The 19,819-nt window shown below is 37.6% G+C and overlaps 1 protein-coding gene across 12 annotated transcripts in view; it reads right to left on the bottom strand.

Annotated features, from left to right (window-relative positions):
• LOC147914484 (uncharacterized) overlaps window positions 1-19,819 on the bottom strand; it is a 107,968-nt gene that overhangs the window by 28,353 nt on the left and 59,796 nt on the right. For 7 of the 12 annotated variants that reach the window (XR_015555206.1, XR_015555203.1, XR_015555204.1 and 4 more), the window contains exon 3: window positions 8,752-8,798. The exons of 2 other annotated variants lie outside the window; for them this stretch is intronic. Coding sequence is in view for 3 of the 10 variants with exons in the window: in XM_087443778.1 (XP_087299904.1) it covers window positions 8,752-8,798 (47 nt within the window). In the remaining 7 variants the exon portion in view is untranslated. Of the gene's footprint in view, window positions 1-8,751; window positions 8,799-10,496; window positions 10,602-12,814; window positions 12,983-19,819 lie in introns of all 12 variants that reach the window. 3 more of the 12 variants (XR_015555207.1, XR_015555211.1, XR_015555208.1) reach the window with 2 other exon arrangements.

Genomic DNA, 19,819 nt, shown 5'->3' with positions numbered 1-19,819 from the left:
AACATTTCTATATATTTTTGCAGAGTGACAATACCTCAAAATCTTGTTACAAAGCAGATGTTGAATATAAAAAAAATTTCTTTAGCCTGGTAAAAATGTTTGGAACTTTGAAGAATTATTCTGTAAACCACCGTGTCCTACAACTCGGATGGAACATTTTGTGAGTCCTTTATATTTCTATTGCACCATGTTCAAAATTAGTTGGAAAACTTTGATCAAATTATTCAATAAATGGATTACCAAAAAAAATAACAATGAAAGCTTTTAGTGCATTGCATTTCTTGAAAACTAAGCTTTCAGCTGGGAAGACATCACAATTTACCCCTACAAAAACACGGGAGGAACTGAATGAATTAAATGATGACAACTCAAAAGTGCACAAAATTTAATTTTGAAATTTTATAATTTCACTCTGGAGTATCTTGACATGAGGAAATCTTTTGATACAGTTTCTATATTCACCTGGATACATGTATATTCTTATGATTTTGCAGCATCTAAATTGGGCAAAAGTCAGAAGGATTATAAATAGAGGAATTTACTTTGATTATTTTCTTGTAAAAATATTTGTTGAGGTGCCTAAATAAAAGTTTAAATTATAAAACAGTACCTGTGAAAATATTTGGACTGAAATATTTAAATACAAAAAATTAGAAATGAGAATTTGGCAACAATTTGCTTCATGTAATTTCATGAAAAAAATAATAAGACTATATTGCAATAAAAAATACATTCATTGGGGAAAAAGCCAGTGACATGGTATTAGAGATAGATTTTAAAAAACTGACTAAAGCTGTTGAATATGGATCAAGAATAACTCTTCCACTTATGCTATTTTAAAAATTAAGGTAAGCAAAGAATTGTTTTACATTGCTTTTATGTATAAAATATTTTTCAGAAAATAATTTTGTTTTTGAACATAGTTTTTGAAAAGAACTGTTTTATAGGTCCACCAATATAATAAAAACAATGTCAGTCAATGAATATATATATATATTACAAAAGCTTATATATTTTTAATTATTTTAGCATTCTCAAAAATGTCCCAGTTTTATGATAAATTATATGATTGACACAGTCATAATTTTTAAAGAATTAGTCTATGACTTTGTTGTGGTTGCAATAAACTCTTGAGCAATATTCTGGAATTCAGATAAACAAATGCCTACTGTAGGTATTTTGTACTGGAGCCTCAGAAAATTTTAGAGCTGAGAGAGGAATTAAAGAACATATAGTCCAAACTCCAAATTTCACTGCTGAGAAAGCCAAAACCTGAGGACCGAAATGTTCGACCCAAGTGCACACTGCTAATTAGTAGCAGAGTCGGGCCTGGGATCCCACTCCCCTGAGAATCAATCAAGGTTTTCAGTATACCATGCTTCACGGTACAAGCTTTCTGCTCAAATAGTCCCATAAAGTGATGGTTATTTCCAACTAAAGTGAATTATGTTTTGTGATTATGATCTATGTTGGTTTTCATTTGCAAATTTACAAGTCAAAATTACATGTTTCCACCAACTTATTTCTTCCTAAGCATATTTCCATGTACTGTCTTCATAAAAACAATTGAATATGTAGTTTTCTGGATTTATTTTTGTTTCTTTGGTTTGGATCATTCTGACTTTTTTTTCATAACTTTACAATGAAATGAAAACAAGAGAGATCTTGATATTTAATTTGTGGTTTAAATGCTGACATTAAGGAATGAGCACTTCTTATTTATCTGAAGACTACTATTATGATGCAATTTCCTTTTACAAAGCTTTAAAAAATGACCAACTCAAGCTTTATTGATTTATAGAGGATGAAATCATATTTGTATTTCAAGAGAAAAAATAACCACCAAGTCAAAAAAAAAGCAAGTTGTCTTCAGTTGCATTAAATTCTCAATAGTTATGAGTGGGATTCAAAAATCAATATGCTCTTATTTCCTACTGGAAAAATCTTCTGGAGATATTTCTCTCCCAGATTATGAGAAAAAACATTCTTGCAAACTTAGTTCATTTGCTTATGGGAACTGATACTTTCTGGCTCTTCTTTCACTGATTTTTGATACTTTTCATTTTGATTAGAAAAAATAGAATGTCAACTTCCAAGTAAGGATGAAAGGTTTCCTTCAGACTATGTGTTTACAACAATCATTATCAGTATTACTTTTAGAAAATGATGCAGAGAAAGTGTCAAAACAAAAAGATCTTTTCCCCACATAGCACTAACGGAAAAATTGGATACAATAGCAAAGAATTACATGTGTATATGTATATACAGTCAACCTTCATTATTCAAGGATTCCATATTTGAGAATTTACCTCCTCTCTAAAATGTATTTGTAATGGCAAAATCAATACTCCTGGCCCTTTTGCCCTCATTCACATATATGAACAGAGTAACAAAAAATTTGAGTTGCCCAATGTGCACATTCCCAGCTGAGGCTAAACAAGACTATTCTCTCTGCCTTCTTGTTTCAGCTCTCATACTATTAACAAACATTCTTTTCATGATCTATTTAGTGCCATATTTTTCGAATTTTTGTGCTTTTCCTTGGTGAATCTGCTGTTTAAAATGGACACCAAGAGTGGCACTGAAGTGTTATCTAGTGTTTCCAAGTAGAACGAGACTGTGATGCACCTTGTGGAGAAAATATGTGTGTCAGGCAAATGTCATTCAAGGCATGAGTTTTAACGCTATTGGCCCTGAGTTCAGTGTTAATGAACCAATAATATATACTAAATAAGGTGTCTAAAAAGAAAAACACATAAAACAAGATTATGTGTTGATCAGTCAACAAAAATGTAACCAGAAGTTCATGGGAACCTAACCCCATGTTTCCTCTAGGAACAGTGGTTCAGTATTCACCAATTCAGTGTGCACAGCAATTCCACAGAACATAACTACTGGGAATAATGAGAATCAAAAATATATCTATATATTTATAAATACATACACACACACACACACAAACACAAACATATGTATGAAACAAAGGCTCTAACTTAACAGATGAATTTTAGGAGACATTATTTATGATATAATTCTTGTTCAGACTGGTCTGATTATACTCTCCACATTTTAGGTTCCATTCAGAGCTATTCTGAGCTGATTACTGAGAATAGAGAGCCTAATGAATAGTCATTTTCTTCCCTTCATGCTTTCGCCTCAAGGTTGTTGAGAATCCAAGCAGAGAACTCTCCATAAATACAACTCCCAGGATATAAGACCCATCTTGTTTTCCTGTCTGGGCTGAAGAAGGTGAGAAGATGGCCCTGACGAACATTCTTCCTACTCACGGAGGCTACCAGGCAGATTCCTCAAGATCCAGGAACCCCATACATGCTCAGCATGGTCATGGACACGTAAAATTCTCTCTATGCTTCCGAAAAGAGAGCACAACCTCTGCACAGTTTGTTTTCAAATGGAAAGTGTCCAAATTCAAATGGAAGATGTCAGCTCCAACTCAACGCAAAAGAGAAGAAAAGGGTAGAGTGGTTCTTTTGTTGTTGTTGTTGTTTTGTGAGGAGATCAGCCCTGTGCTAACATCTGCCAATCCTCCTCTTTTTTTTTTTTTTTTACTGAGGAAGACTGGCCCCGGGCCAACATCCATGCCCATCCTCCTCCACTCCATATGGGACGCCACCACAGCATGGCTTGCCAAGCAGTGCACTGGTGCGCGCCTGGGATCCGAACCGGCCAACCCCGGGCTGCCGCAGTGGAGCGCACGCACCCAGCCGCCTGCGCCACTGGGCTGGCCCCTTGTTGTTGTTTTTTAAAGGGAGGATATTGTCAAATCATTTGTGGAAATCGTATTAGAGTCCATCTAAATGAAGTGAAATCAAATGAAAATACTGAATTGATGTTTTCCCAACATTTAAAATTGTCCTACATATTCCAAGAGCCAGCTTTAAAAAACGAATTTAATTCACATTCATGCCCAGATTATAGTTTTAAAAATACCCATTTATGGCTTTGGGTGTTTGAGAGAGATTGGTCAGCAATACACCATTCAATGAAAACATGTTCATCTTGACTTGTCTCTGTCTTTATGGTACTACTCTGCCTGGCAAAGACGAACTCTCTCCCACACAGTCTCGCTGGGTCTACAGAACATGCACTCATGTGCAAGCTTATATGCACTGTGAGGATCGACCACATCTCCTGCGTAGCTTTAATATTCTAGAATATGTGTATTTCCACCCCGATGTTGGGGTACTCTAACATAAACATTCTAGAACATAGAGACTGTTTAATTTAAATGGAAATGTGGAGGGGGCCAGCCCGTGGCTTAGTGGTTAAGAGTGCACACTCCACTACTGGCAGCGGGAGTTCGGATCCCAGGCGCGCACCAATGTACCACTTGTCCGGCCATGCTGAGCTGGCATCCCACGTACAGCAACTAGAAGGATGTGCAACTGTGACGTACAACTATCTGCTGGGGCTTTGGGGAGAAAAAGGGAAAAAAAGGAAGAGGATTGGCGTGGATGTTAGCTCAGGGCTGATCTTCCTCACAAAAAAAAGAAGAGACATGTAGAAGCACACATGGTGAAAAGCAACAGTATTGCTACAGAAAGCGTGATTAATTACAATTATCACAACACTTCACTCTTGTGCATGAATCCCCACTGCACTGCGGATGAAATCCAGACAATCTTCCAGGGCCCACAAGGCCCCACCTGACCTGTCTCCATCTCCCTCTGCAGCCCTGTCTCCCGCCTCTCTCCTCCTCCCACCACTCTTACAGCCACGTTGTCTTTATGTTCCTTAAACAGCTAACTTTGTCTCACTTTCCCTGGAATGCTGACCCCACGTCCTCACATTGCTAATACATTCTTGTCTTTTAGCTCTAAGTGCCAAACTCACCTCCTCATTGACTACGCATTCCAAGTTAAACCCAACATCCTTATAACCCTTTATTACAATACCCCATCATATTCTTCATAGCCATAACTCCATCTAAAATCACCTTCCATTTATTGGTTCACATGTGTTTTGCCTATCTACACCCCCACTATGTAAATTGGGGTATTATCTATCTTATTCTCCACTCTTTCCCTAGCACTTAGAAAATTACATGGAACATAGTAGAGCTCATCAAATATTTCCTGGAAAGAATAAACAAACTATTCATACCACTTAAATGCAAAATATAGACTCCCAGAGGAGACTAAATATAATCAAATCTGGACAGTGGCATAAATTGCTTTTGGAAAATTTTAAAAATTCTTTCATTTATTTCATTGTTTTGCTTATACAATGTATAAAAGAGATTTGTTTATTTTTTGTGGATTTTATTCCCATTAAACTTCCAATACCAGCCAGACTTGCCATGAAGCTTTGCAAGAACTTCTGAGGGCAGAAAGAAGAGCACAGCCTGCTTGATAGTGATGGAAACATATCTCCTTGAACCACCTGTAGGCATATGCATGTTCAGGTTTAGGAGGCCTAAGCTATGGAAAATGTTGTTAACTGTTGAAACACTGCAACAGATTGAACTAAAAGTAATGGCAAAAATCCAAATCCCCTTGTTGTAAAAGGAGCAATGAGATTTGCAAATATGGTGGTAAGAGAAAAGATAAGGATGAGCAATGTTATCTTTCATTTACACTTAAATCTATATCTCCAGTTTTAATCTCTGACCTGCATTTCAACCCATGTCTGAAGATATCTAAAGAACATCCTGTATCAGATACCATAGGGCCACTCAGACCTCAACATATCTATAGTTGGATTCCTCTTTCTCCTCCACAAAATGAGTCCCTTCATAGACCAGAAAATGTGCAATCATTGTGCCTATTTTCCTCTCACTGTGCCATATGTTCTCATATGGACCAAATCCCACCATCTGCCTCCTTGAGGTGTCTTTTGGCTCTATTCCTTATCTTTGTCTCAGAGCCCCCGCCTGGCCTAGATCCGTGTCATTTCACAACAAGACTATACATTCATCCTCTCCTGAGTTGGGCTGATCACCCCAAAGCTTAACTCTAAACCCCAGCTGAGGTTTGGAATATGGCCTTGCCTGTTGAACGCCACCATCACTTTTATGCTCAGAATTATTTCTCTGGAGAAATGGCTCAGGGGAGTAATCTGATTGGAAGGAGGGGCTGCAGGACTTGTTTTAAGGCTTCATGTGTATAGCATTTTAAACGAAGTCAGAGGAAAATTATTCATTATCCAAATCAAAGAATAGATGGAGGGGAGCTGAAATCACCAAAGCCACTGCTTGTCACTACGGATACTTAGGACTCAATCTGCCCTATTTCTCTACATACTAGCCAAGGTTTCTTATTTGTGCAGTGGATGACATGGTGTGTCAAGAGCACAAAGGTCCTTAGATTACAGGATTTGGATGAGAACAAGATCTCCCAACTCTAAATTCCAAGTTCTTGTCACTATATTACATTGTCTAATTGAAGTGTAAAGACAAGGAGACATGATGCCATGTATCTCGGTATTGTTTCTAAAATAAAACTAATGTGGTTACTAATCAACCTAGAGTATGACTCAATTATAATTGTAAAAAGTAATTGTTTTTAATTAATAGATACTGCCCAAGAAAATGAAATTTTTAGTAAATTTCATAATAGATGGAAAAATATCTACCAACTTACTCAAAAAATAGCTTTTATTTCATTTGTTGAGGAATCTTGATACTTTAAGAAAAACATTACAACCAAATTCAAATATTTTTAATTCCTCAGTGACAAAACTTTGAACTTCAATGAATGCATACATTTAAAGGAAAGTACAAGAGGTTGTCAATAGTGGGAATCAAATGATTCTTAACAGTAGTCTCTGTGATGTACTAGTTCAGTGGCAAGAGTCAAGCCCATCAGGCTGGCCTTCAAGCCCACCACGTGTGGGATGGTTAGCTCCAGTCTGCTTCCTGGCCACAAACTGCATACCTAACTCCTGTCTACCAGTGAAAGCGTGTGGCTTTGGTTGTATGGATGGCCAAATCAAAGAGTGCAGCCATCCAGTGACAACATCACTACCGGAAAAAATCACCTTACACTCATTGCCTTATTGACGATGAATCAATAGTGTCACTGATGCACACATGGAGACAGCATTTTAACGTACTCTGTGAATCTACCCTTGTGCACTTTAATTTTATAAAGAAGAAAGACGGACATGTTTTTCAGGGGCCCCCTCAAACAAAATATATATACTAAGATTCTTCATTTGGCCACTTTCCTATTACACCTCATTCTTCGTTCCCAGTCACATGTACTCAGTCACAGATTGGGTTCTGTCAATGAGGCTAAACAGAGAACAGGACAGTATGTGCATTTTTAAGATGCTGCCTCTTGCAGTCCTCTTTCAGAACTATTTTCTGGGCACATGTTGCATCTGAGAAGCAGAAATGACCTGCACTCAAATGTTTCTTACAATAACAAAAACGACAGATAACTAAGAAAAGCAGTGAGATGTCCTTTCTAGCTGTATAACTAGGTGGCATCTCTCCATATTTTAATCTCCTTGGGAACACTGGAAGAACAAGAGAAGGTGACAGAGAGGGAATTTGGTGAGCACCCATGCATATGCCTTCACACCACCTCATCTTCTGTTGGTGATTCTTGGTTTAATTTTTCCTTAGTTTGTCTACCAGTCAAAATCCCTGTATTTCACTAACATTGCTGTCAGGATGTCATGCGTGAGCTGCTGGTAATTATGAGGCTTGCTTGTCTGGTGGCACGTAGGGTATTCTTTCCAGGAATTCTAAGGGTACCCTACCCTCGTGCTGTGAGTTTGTCCCTATATTAACAACTTCTTCCAACACTGTAGTTGATGTTCCTACAGAGTTTTTAAAGCATGGCAATTGACCACAGCTTGACACATGTCTTTATTTGTGTCCAAATGAACTTCCATATAAATTGATATGTAAATGTTTTACTTAATATAAAAGATGAGTATGAGAAGGAATGTGGTATACAGGAAAGGACACTGGGCCAGTGTTCTAGAGGGCTCTTACTCAGCTAGGACCTGGATGAGATGATCCCGTGTTAACAGCCATGTGCCTGTTATTCTGAGGCATGGATTTTATGAGAGCATCATGGGCTTTGACTGCTCTCTACTGGAAAGAAAATAGATTAGGTATTGTCAAATGCATAAGTACTTTGGAAGAGAGTGAATACATTGTTTTGTTTTGTTTTTATCTGATTTCTCTCCCTATATGAAGGAGATAAAGATTGCATTTCCTTATTCTACTTCTTGACATATAAGATGACTGTAAGTTTTTATCCACATCCTGAATTTCTGGGTATTTCAAGATGATACATATACAATGATATGTTTATTTCTGGCTTTATTTAAAAATTGGCTTTCTCCTACATTTATTACCAAGTCACTTCCAGCACCTGGTGTTAGTGTCATAATTTCTTTCCACGTGTATTGTGCTCTGCCAACAATACTGTCATGTTGTTCAACCAACAAACAGTCATGTCGGTGTTATTAACAGAAAGTCCCTTATTTCTCCATCACACACACACACACATTCTTGGGATACTAACAATGCTTTGGTGATTTCTTTTAAGTTTTAAAACTAAAAAAAAAAAAAAGACTTCAATTTTAAAACTAAGAATCTAGAAATTAGAGGTTTGAAATTGAAACATGATGCATCTGAGACACTGCCATGGTGAAAACAGAAAAGGTCTGGCTGCTTTCCTGTTGGAGGGGCCTGTGCATTCTGGGCACTGGGGTCATAGCTGCGCTCCTGTTGGGAGATGGTTGATCAGGAAATAGTACTTGTTCCTTCACCTGTCAGCTTTCCATGTGCCATCATATGACAAAGAGTAAAGATAACTCTGAAAGAAAGAAGCAAAGTTTGCTAACATGAAGGAACTGGTAAAAAGAAAAAGAAAAGCACATAACAACAACATAATGTGAAATAAACACTAACACTTAGAGCTTTCCTAAAAATAGTACATAAAATAAGCCTTCTCCAGATGTTTCCAAGATGCACTTTCTAACTTCTGGTATTCGGGATGGGAAGATATATATAAAATATTATTTGATTGAAAAGAAGACTCTTCAGGCTGAGCTGATGTAGTCCTGGGTACCTGAAGTCTTTCTAAGGAATACCCATGCAAAAATCGTTTTAAGGGAGTCCGTTTCTGGTGCCTCCACCTGTACATAGCTGGTGCCTCCTCTTCCCTACATATTTGTCTAAGACTCAAGGAGCTTCCTTTCAAAATAGGTTCCCCCTACTTTTTTAAAAAAAAGACATTCACTCCTCACTTACCTGGATTTTTATCACAGTCCTTGTCTGAGGCGTAAGAATCCCCAAAGTTGCCAAAGAGACAATTTATAATATTGATATAGGTGTTGAGAAAATGGTGATTCTAATGACTTTTACAAATTAAGGAGTTTCCAATACTTTGCCCTTGACACAACTGACAGAGGGACTAAGGAGCTCTCAGCTGGTGGGTTTTTGGCATAAAGCTCAGAAGGCATCTGAAGAATTGAGCGACATTGCTATAACAAAACTTCCATTCCCACAGACTATTTGCTTATTTTAACAAGATTTATCATTGATTGAAACTGTGAACAGAAAATATTGGAATCAAATTGATAATAAATGCTGAGTCATTCCAGAAATAAGTAAAATTCATCCATGAATCCAGAAATTATTTGGGAAAAAAGCTCCATCTATCTTATTAGGAGGTATATTTCCAATATTTTTTTTTACCTTTCATATCTATAAATAGTTATATCAGTTATGTACCCCTAACAATTTTAGTGATAAACAAATTGAGAAGAAAAATTTTTAATAATTAGAATCTTATGTTCATAGAAAATATTTTTTAAACAATTTCAATTTACGTACATAATTTTGTAGCAGACAAATATAATAAGTAGTCAATAAACACTGTCAAGTATATACACACAGGTAAAAGTTTATAGGAGGAGTAGAATGAAAATATGTATTTAAAGAGAAAAAGAAGTGATATGAATTATCTGAGATGAGATTTTTAATATATTTTTAAAATGGATGATGATAGATATCAAATCACTATTAGCTTTACTAGTCACTATCAGAGTCTGTATTAGATTTCATGGCTTATACTGTGTATATATATGTATATATGTGTATACATACACATATGTATTTCTTATTAACTTTATTCTAGGTGTATTTTTGTTATTATTGTAAATGGAAACTTTCATTATATTTTGTAACTTGTTGATGTTTGTAAACAGAAAGGCTATTGGCACTTTTATATTATTTTTTACTCAGGAGATTTAGTAAATTGTCCCATTTATACTGATCTTTCAATGGATTCTCTTGGGTTTTCCATGTATAGAGTTACGTAATCTGCAAAGAAGATAGTTTTACCTACTTAAAATTTTATACTATTTTTCTTATCCACTTATTTTAGACAGCACCTCCTGAACAATGTTGAATAATAGAGGCTGTATTAATAAAGGTATAGACTAAGCTATTATAAAAGAAAGAGGCAAAACTGCAGTGGTCTAAATAAGATAGAAGTTTATTTCCTTACCATGTAGAAATCCAAAAGTGAGTGACCCAGGCCTGGGCTATTCTCAATATGTTGCTTCTATCTCTGCTTCCAAAAGGGGCTGTTCTATTCACCAACACTTCCCAACTAAGAGGAAGAGAAAAGCAAGTCCAGAACAAACAGTTTTGTCTTCAAGGAGGCTACCTGGAAATTGGACACATCATTCTACTCATTGGATAAAACTTAGTCACACGGTCACAACCACACCTAGCAATGAAGCTAGAAAATGCAGACTGAGCTGAGCAATCATGTGACCCCTTGGGGGCTTTCTATTACTAAATGAAAGGAAAAGAGAATGGATACAATACAATTGGCATAAAGAACCTCACTGTCTTCTTCTTCACCTTAATGAGAATGCTTCTAGTGTAGCCTATGAAGCATCATGCTGGCTATTATGTTGAAATATATTTTAACAAGTTAATAAAGTATTAATGTATTCTTATTTTATTGAAATTCTTTACTGGAAATGTATATTAAATTTTATCAAACTTTTCCACATATATGGAGATTATCATGTAATTTTCTTTTGCATCCATTAATACAGTGAATTATATTAATTTATATATTCCCAATATGGAAGCCATGTTTGTATTTGTGGTATTACTCTCACTATGGATATTCTTCCTTAAAGGGTAAAAACACTCAAAATAATTAGACTAGCATTCTTCAGAAAAATAAAGGTAGGTCACACAGTCCTGATTGTTTAGGGGGCAGGTTTATAAAGCCCTTTGGGTTTTGGGAGGCGTAAATTAAGCAGGGGACACAATCTCAGACGTCTTCAGAGATCAGATGGACAAGTAAATCTATAAAAAGAGGGTAAAGTGGTCCAGGTGGGGCCAGGGTGACTGGGCAAGCACAAGCCCAGGGTAAAGGGTGGCCGCTACTCAGCTCCAGCCTGAATGGCTGCCAGGTGACGCCAGATTGTCTTTTTTTTAAACGAATCCAAAATTCAGACTTTTATATAAAATCTTTCAATTTCTAAATATTGATAACAAACAACACACACACGTCACTGCACAGGCCGAAGAAAACGAAGCAGCAGAACGGATCAGGCTGCCGTGATCTCGGGTGTAAACAATATCTACCCAGCCCAAGGGGAAGCAGAGTGGCAAGAGGAGAATGTTGAAGGGTTTGGGGTTTGTGAGGTGGCAGATACCAGACCAGTCCGGTGGAGACCTCCTGGGCCGGCCTGCCCCCAAAGCTGTCCATGGGCCCTGACAGAGCTGTTGTCTGGTTGCAAAGATCTGCTCGGGCCTCAGGGCGCGAGGGAGCCATGACTGAGATACTGAGGCTGCCTTCCTCCAGAGGACAGCAGGAATAAGCTGTGCAGCAGAGAAAACGCCCACGCAGAGGGCCCGCCATCCGGGCCTCCTGCCCACTCCCACCCCGAGCGTAACTAAGCCACTTCACGGACAGCGAGCAGCACTTTGTCACACTGCAGTCCACCTCCCCTCATGCTGGGGCCCCTTCCAAGGAGAACAGACCCGGGAGGAGGGAGACTGCTGCGGAGGACACTGCCCTGGACTGAAGGAACGCTCCAAGCACAGGGACTTCTTATTTATCGCCCCCATGTAGGATACTGAAATATGAATCTTCAAGATTAAAACCCCGTAAGGCTTCGCCGTCACCTCACAGTGTCATCCAGGCCATCAGGTGTCAGACTAGGCCTGCCTAGCCCCTGCTACTGCTCAACCCACTGTCTACCCGCTCACTGTGCATTGTATATTTCAGCTACACAGAACTGCTTACAGTCTCCCAAATCCATGATTCTGTTTCATGTGGCCTATGCCCCCTACCTGTCCCTCCCTACTCCACTTCTTGCTTCCTGTTAATACTTCAAGATCCGATTGAGGTATTAGCTCTCCCAAGGGGTCTTTCTTGAGCACCAGCTCCTATCATCCGAAAGCTAGAGCCTGCCTTCAATTCTGTAATCCCATAACAGGCCTTGCTTGCTCTCATCATAACTCTATTTTGCTTTCACTTTAGCTGTTAATATGCCTGTCTCACATCAAGGGCAGAGGGATAGAGTTTGTTCCATTTTTATATGCCCAGTTTCCAGAATCACATCTGTCACAGAACAGACACTCAATTGAATTGACCTGAACTGTACTAAACCTCCTCTCTGGCCTCATCAGGCAATTGAAGCTGTTGGTGAAGGCTTTAGAAGATTGCTGTGGTCTCTACCATTCTAAAATGCTGTGATTTAAAACATTCACTCCCCACATTTACAAATGATTTATGCTATTGATTTTAGCTGATATGACACTATCCCAGACCTTTTCAACTCAATCAGGCCATACCTTGCACTGTTTAGAGCACATTTTTGATCAGCAATTTTATGGTGACTCCCATGATTCAACATGGCCAGGGTATTGCTCCTGGCCTCTCTGCACAAGCCTTTTCTGGACTTCTAGATGTTGCCATCAGCATTCAGTGTCATTCAGTGTCTTCAGTGTCCTGCTCACCGCCTTTGAATATAATATGAGGAAAATCATGCCATCTCATGTTTCTCCCTATTTTTAATCATGCTACTAGTGTCCATACAAAATATCTCAAATTTTCTCCTTAATAATTGTCTCCCAGAACAATATAGTCTAGTTCACCATCATAAAAGTCTAGAAGAATAATTTCCTTACAGATATTCCACCGTCAGCTCCTCCACCATTCAATTGTCTTCATATGTCACAAAATAAACTCTAGGACAAGATTATTCCTCTTTACTTCAGACTCATTTGTCCTAATGTGTTCTACAACCTATGGGCAGGCAATGGAATTAAACAAGCTTTTATCAAGCACGTGTTAGTGAAATAGTTGTAGTAGACCAACAGGGGATTTTTGAGATGGGATTGCAAAAAGCTTGACTCTAGACTAGAGTATAAATGAGGCATGAACAAATTATCCTAAAACAAGGTAATGTGTGATAAATATCATAGGAGAGTGAAAGCAAAGTGCTGTGGGAGTCTGGAAAGAGAGCGCACTTCCATCAAGGTGATCAAAGACTGCTTGGCAAATGCCTTATTAACTGAGCTGTCCCTGGAGAGTCACTAGGTTTGTGGCAGGTGGAGACAGAGGGAGGAGAAGGGGACAGATGAGAGGGTGACGTGAGTGAGGGATGCTTGGAGGCCACGGAGTGCACTAAGCTGCCGAGCGGCTTGATTTGTCTGGAACGCGGGAAGTCATCTGAGCTTCGGGTGAGTGAATTTGGTTGCAGAGAGATCATAGAGAAATTTTGAAGATTCAACAAAGGAAATTTATAGTCTATTCAAGAAACGGCATGTAGAAGAATGATGAACTTTGTGAATTGCAAAATGGGACTAGAGCCTGAAGCAAAACAGCTCTGCGCTCTGAGTGTGAGACTGGTGGGAAAGCATGGAGACTCTGCCCATGCTCTCTGGCTACACAGACTAGGGTGTCCTTCTGTATCCTAGGATTTCAAGTGCCTAATGTGCAAATTACATTTTCCCAAAATAAAAGAGGGGATAGTATTAGTACCTTTCTCATCTGGTGGTAGTAAGGATTAAATGAGATTAGTCATATAAAGCACTTAGCACAATAACTGTACATAATAAAATAGTAAATCCTCAGTAAACGTTAACTATTATTACTATTAAAGTATTTTAAAGGTAACATGTAATTATCTGTTTTGTTGCAGTTGTTGTTATATGCAATGAATTTTAAGTACTACTCAGATTTGTTTAGCTAACCTGAACAATTATCTTTCATCTCTCCCCATGGCCCAGTATGTAAATGATTGAGTAATGCACTGTATGTGTTAATATATGCATAGGGGAAAATTCTGGGAGGCCGGTACACGAACCTGCTAATCTGCTAAGAGGTTTCTTCAAGGGTTGAGATTATAGGGGGCTCTCACTTTCTGTGACAAACATTTCTAAGATGTTAACATTTTTTAACAATTACTAATTAATTTCATAAGAAGAAAATAACAATAAAAAATAAAAGTATATAACACAGGCAAATGGTTGTTTGTTTTAGTTATTCTCTTTCTTAGTAACAACAAATGTGTGCTCTCTATATATTCAGGGCTCTGTTCCTTCTCAGAACCGTGGTCTCTGGAGTACGTAGAGCTTTATCTAGTCTTCTGTTAAATCACTCTTCATGCCATCAGATTTAGAAATTACAGCAGAAAATGGAAGCATTAAAGACAGAAAAGTTTGAAAAATGTTAATGATTTGGCAAGTATCCTGTGGACTTCTTACTACCATATGAATTCTTAAACAACTATTCAATTGTTTATGTGAAAATAAATATTATCAAGTACATAGACTTCCTCTCAGTTCCAGTAAATGAGTTAGCTTTTTCTATCTTTTCCAAGGATAATTTCCATGTTTTCATCCAATTGGTTAGTACTCAAAGCTAATTTGACATTGTATCATCATACAACTATTCTTTCCATTATATGCACATATATTTATTTTAAAGGACTATTTTGGTGTTTGAACTTAAAAATTCATGGTTTAACTTGCAGATATTCTCTATTAATAGTGTATAGGTCTTTTTATGAAAGGTGTCATTAGGATATTGGCAAAATTGCTTCAAATGCAGTTACGTTAGCAGTTTTCCAGTAATTGGGTTCCCCTTCCTCCACCACTGAAGAAATCATTTGATGCAGGGAAGAAGCTAAGTTTCTATAAAGCTGGTTGGTTTGCACATGCAAATATCTAGCTAAATAAGAAATGTGTTTTCTAAAAAATTTATAATCCCCAAAATGATACACATAAAAAGAATTTCTTAAGTCATTTAGGCCCAGAGATTTATGTGAATGCCTCTAGGATACACAGCTGCCTAGTGGCAGGGTCTGGGCCAGGACCAAGATCTCCTCACATGACCTCCTGTGTCCTTCCCTCCACACTGCTTTTTGTGCCCAAAAAACTTCCTCAGCCCTAATTAACGCTGATTCTATTTATACAAACCACAGTTATTATCTAGCCTCTGCAATGTGCAAGACATTTCCTTTGAAAGGAATCTCTTTAAAAAGGGTTCTACACAAAGGGATTTTTTTTCTTTCTAAAAAAAGCGGTACAGAGTTTTGTTTTTGTTTTTATTATTGTTATTTTAACACACAAGCCGCCTCCTTATAAATTTTCATCATGAAGCTTTACCTGCTGTGCTTGTGATATGAAATTTTAAGAGTTTATGGTTGTGGTTTTAGTAGCTTGCAGAATGTGGCATAGCCGTTGGAATAAGAAGTCTTATTCTCTGTAAAGTCAGATGAGGAAGGAAGTAAAATGCCCCTTGTTTTGATCTTCGTCTTTCTTTAAGATGTCTCACCCAGAATCCAATCCAAGAAAACAAGATGATTGTTTCTATCTAAACACCCTTGACAAACTGGAGCCAACACTGTGTTGGTTAAGATCGTTCTGAACTGTAGAGCAGAAGCATTACTCCCAGATTGCTGCCACTCAGATCAGCAGTGAGGCCCAGCCGAAGAAGTGAACAGTCTGCTTCAGTCATTTAGCTTCTGTTTCATGTTTAATCATCACGCTATAAGCTGCATGCTATAATTTAATTCTAAATATATATTATATAATTTAATTATGCTGTATCTATATGCTATAATTTAATTTTTTGCATCTGACCTATACTCGGAAATCTATAACAACACTCCTTTTTAATATAATGCTATATCTTATACTATACAATGGAAAAGGTCCTTTTCCCATAAAATAAAAGCTTTTACAACGGCTGGAGAGAAAACTCTCAAGTGAACTATGCTTCCAGAATATACGGAGAAATTGAGACAATCTTTACCTATTTTGCATATCTTTTATGTAGAGAGTTACAGAAAAACAAACTAGGTATTATTTAATTCACAGAACACAAACAATTTAGAAAAAAATGCTTATAACATATTACTAATGTAGTTTAGAATTTTTAAGAAATTTTCTAACTCACAACCAATTGATATTAAATGAAATACTATAGAATGTATAGTAATATAATTAAGCTAAATATTTTAAATAGCACCAGGAAGGGCATTCCTAAATGCATAGCTAACATTCGACATTAGACGTTACCATGGAATACATCTTCTTTATTTGCTATAACATTATATTAATATGCAACCTTTCAAACTTCAGAAAATTATTAACTTAGGGGCTAAATGTTTGAAGTTTTTCCTTATAGAACTGTACTGCTAGTAAAACAAGTTTCCCTTTAAGTTAACTATTTGAAAATCATTTCCAAAAAGAAGCCAATAATTCCTACATTTTTTTAGTTATGACAATCTCTGCATTAGGCCACTCTTGATGCACATTAATTAGACTTTTCTAAAGAACCCTCAGGTATGGACACTTTCAATGGGTCTTGGCATATACTAAAGTTAGCATTCTTCGGGAGACATTTTCAAGGAAAAGGAACAGACAGTTTCTCTGAGGAATGTCTCTTGGCAAAGGACTTTCAACTGCTGTATTAACCACATTCAGAAGTTGCACTTCCTTGCCATTCAGAGCAATGTATTATATGCTGCTCATGTGAATTACGATTGTGGCAAAATCAAAATAAAACTGGAGAATGTGTAATGGCCAAAAATCCAGTAGTTGCAATTTTCTTAAAAAATATATAGAAAAAGAAAGAGAAGGGAAAGAAACTTTGCAACATGTTTAATCTCTGTATTTTCTAATGCTAAGGAAATTGAAGCAATGTCAAGTCTACCCAATGGTTTGATCTATATACACCATATTGCAATATGTGTCATTCACAAATTGTACAATTTAAATTGTACTAACTATACTATATACTAACTATAAATATCACACATTTACACAGCATTTTTCTTAGAAGTAAAAGGGGGAGGATGAACAGCTGCAGTTCTTATTCAGCTGATGTTAAAATGTAAAGTGGCGGGGTCCTCCCGGTGGCGCAAGCGGTTAAGTGCGCGCGCTCCGCTGCGGTGGCCCGGGGTTCGCTGGTTCGGATCCCGGCGCGCACCGACGCACTGCTTGGCAAGCCATGCTGTGGCGGCGTCCCATATAAAGTGGAGGAAGATGGGCACAGATGTTAGCCCAGGGCCATCTTCCTCAGCAAAAAAAAGAGGAGGATTGGCGGATGTTAGCACAGGGCTGATCTCCTCACGAAAAAAAAAAAAAAAATGTAAAGTGGCAAGTCGGTGGGCTTGACCTAGATATTGGAGCATGGGTTATGCTCGACCTCCAAGTCCTCAAGGGCAAGGGGAGCACAGCCCTAGCAGTGTGCTCTGCCCTGTGTGGGACTGATGAAGAATGCCTACGATGGACCTATGGGTATGCTGATGGCCTGCGTCGTACAAGTCTCTTGCCAGCATTGTGGAGGTCTAATTCTCCTGACAGATGGTTTGGCACATCCACAGCCTTTACAGGGTCTCAGATGCAATCTTCTGAAGCAGGTGGGGACTGCCCAGCACACACAGCCACCTGCTGCTCTCAGCAGCAAGGTTGTGAACAACAACCTGCTGGCTTCCTCCAAAGTGCAGATGCTCGCTCTCCTCTTCCATTGTTTTCCAGATACAGATTTAGTCCATCGTCGTCCTTGAAATTTTCCTAGGTTTCTTCTTATGCATAGAAAACCTTTGGGAAATTGCTGCATATGACCCAGCAATTTGCATTTAAACAAGCACCAGATGATTCAGTGGCCCAAACGTGTATTTGAAGAATTGCTCTCGAGCCGAAATGAGAGTCTGTGCAGATTTTTAAACAGAAGATTGACAAAATCTAAGTTATGTTTTAAAACAATCACTCTGGCTGCTCTATTGAGAATAGATTCTAGGGTGCCAGAGTAGAACCAGGAAGACATAGTAGATGGTTTTTTGCAGTAATTCAGGCAAGAAATGGTGATGGTTGTCACCTTGGTGGTTGTAGTGGAGGTAGTGAGAGGTAGTCAAATTCTTGGTGGATTTTGATTATGTCATTTGATGATGGCAGATTGAATGTGAATATGAGAATTATATTTGAGCAGTACTTAAATATAACTCCACAGACTTTACCTGAACAACTAGAAAGATGGAATGCTACTACATGAGGTGAGGAAAGCTTCAGGTGAAGCAGGTTTGGAGGATGAAAAGAGACCAGTTTGGTTTTGGAAATTATAAGTTTGAGATGATTATTGCATAGTCAAATGATGTCAAGTAGGCATTTGGATAGACAAATCTGATATACAGGAGAGTTCTAGGTTGGAGAGTTAAAATCTTGGGAGTTGTCAGCACACAGATGATATTTAAAGCTATGTAAGGACAAGGGTCTGCCTCACAACTTGACTTTTCCTTCTTTCTAATCCTGCTTCCTGTCCTCCCTATCACAAGTGTTGATCCCAGGCTAGTCCTGAATAAAATCCTGAGTGTTCAAGTCCATCTCAGAGTCCACTTCCCAAGGAACCTAACCTGAGACATATTTTAATCAACATTGTAATTCAGTGCTTTCCCTGACTTAGCTAAACTGCATGTAAAAATAAAATCCACATACAACCCAAGTCTTTTCTTTGGTTCTTACTAGTAAAAGACTAAAAATTCCAAAGACTTTCATTTTAATTTATTCACCCTTTCTTTCTTTTATTTCTTTAAACAAATATTTATGGAGTATGTGCTGGTTACCTTACTAGGCACTAAAAGACTAAGGGTTACTTACTAGTAACCAACTAAATGAGTTGTAAAAACTATATATAAACTAAAACTAGAACTTACTGAGGTGTCACATTGTGTAGTCTACTAAGGATTCTGACACCACGCATCACTTACCACACAATTCATGTTTGGCATTCAAATTCTCAGATAACAGGATTTTTCAAAATGTGGGGAATGAATCTTTTGTTATCAGTGAATTTTATTCCATTGTTAGTGGTTATCAATTGCTACTAGATAGCTATAGAATTATTGTTAGATTTCTCTTTTATCATTTTGCCTCATTTTACTTTTATTGTCTCCAATTCTTTTTCACTAGCAAATAAAACAATGCAACATAAGTAGCTGGTGAATTATTTGCCTTATTCAAATGAGTCATAGTCAAAAAGATTTGAGAACTGTTAGTAAGATGCAATTACTGATGCTTGAAGAAGCCACCTAGCCTAATTTTAGAGTAAATTTGTAACCCAATATGTCTGCTGCAAACTAGATACAAAATTATATATTTAGAAATGCGTTGCTTCAAGGAGAGCATGCCTTGTAGATCCTTTTTTACATGGAAAAAACTAAAAAGACAAATACTTTATTTGTTTACTTAGAGCAAAATTGCTTCATCATTTTGCATTCCAAAATAGCATCTATCTGTGAGCAAGATGATAGAACAGGTAAATTTAGGGCATTTAAGGGAAGAGTTGAA

Source organism: Ceratotherium simum, chromosome 19 (genome assembly GCF_057802395.1).
Source record: "Ceratotherium simum simum isolate JZ-2026a chromosome 19, ASM5780239v1, whole genome shotgun sequence".
NCBI classification, from domain to species: Eukaryota; Metazoa; Chordata; class Mammalia; order Perissodactyla; family Rhinocerotidae; genus Ceratotherium; species Ceratotherium simum.
The sequence above is the reverse complement of the archived record's forward strand: the minus strand, read 5'-3'. Positions and strand labels throughout refer to the sequence as shown.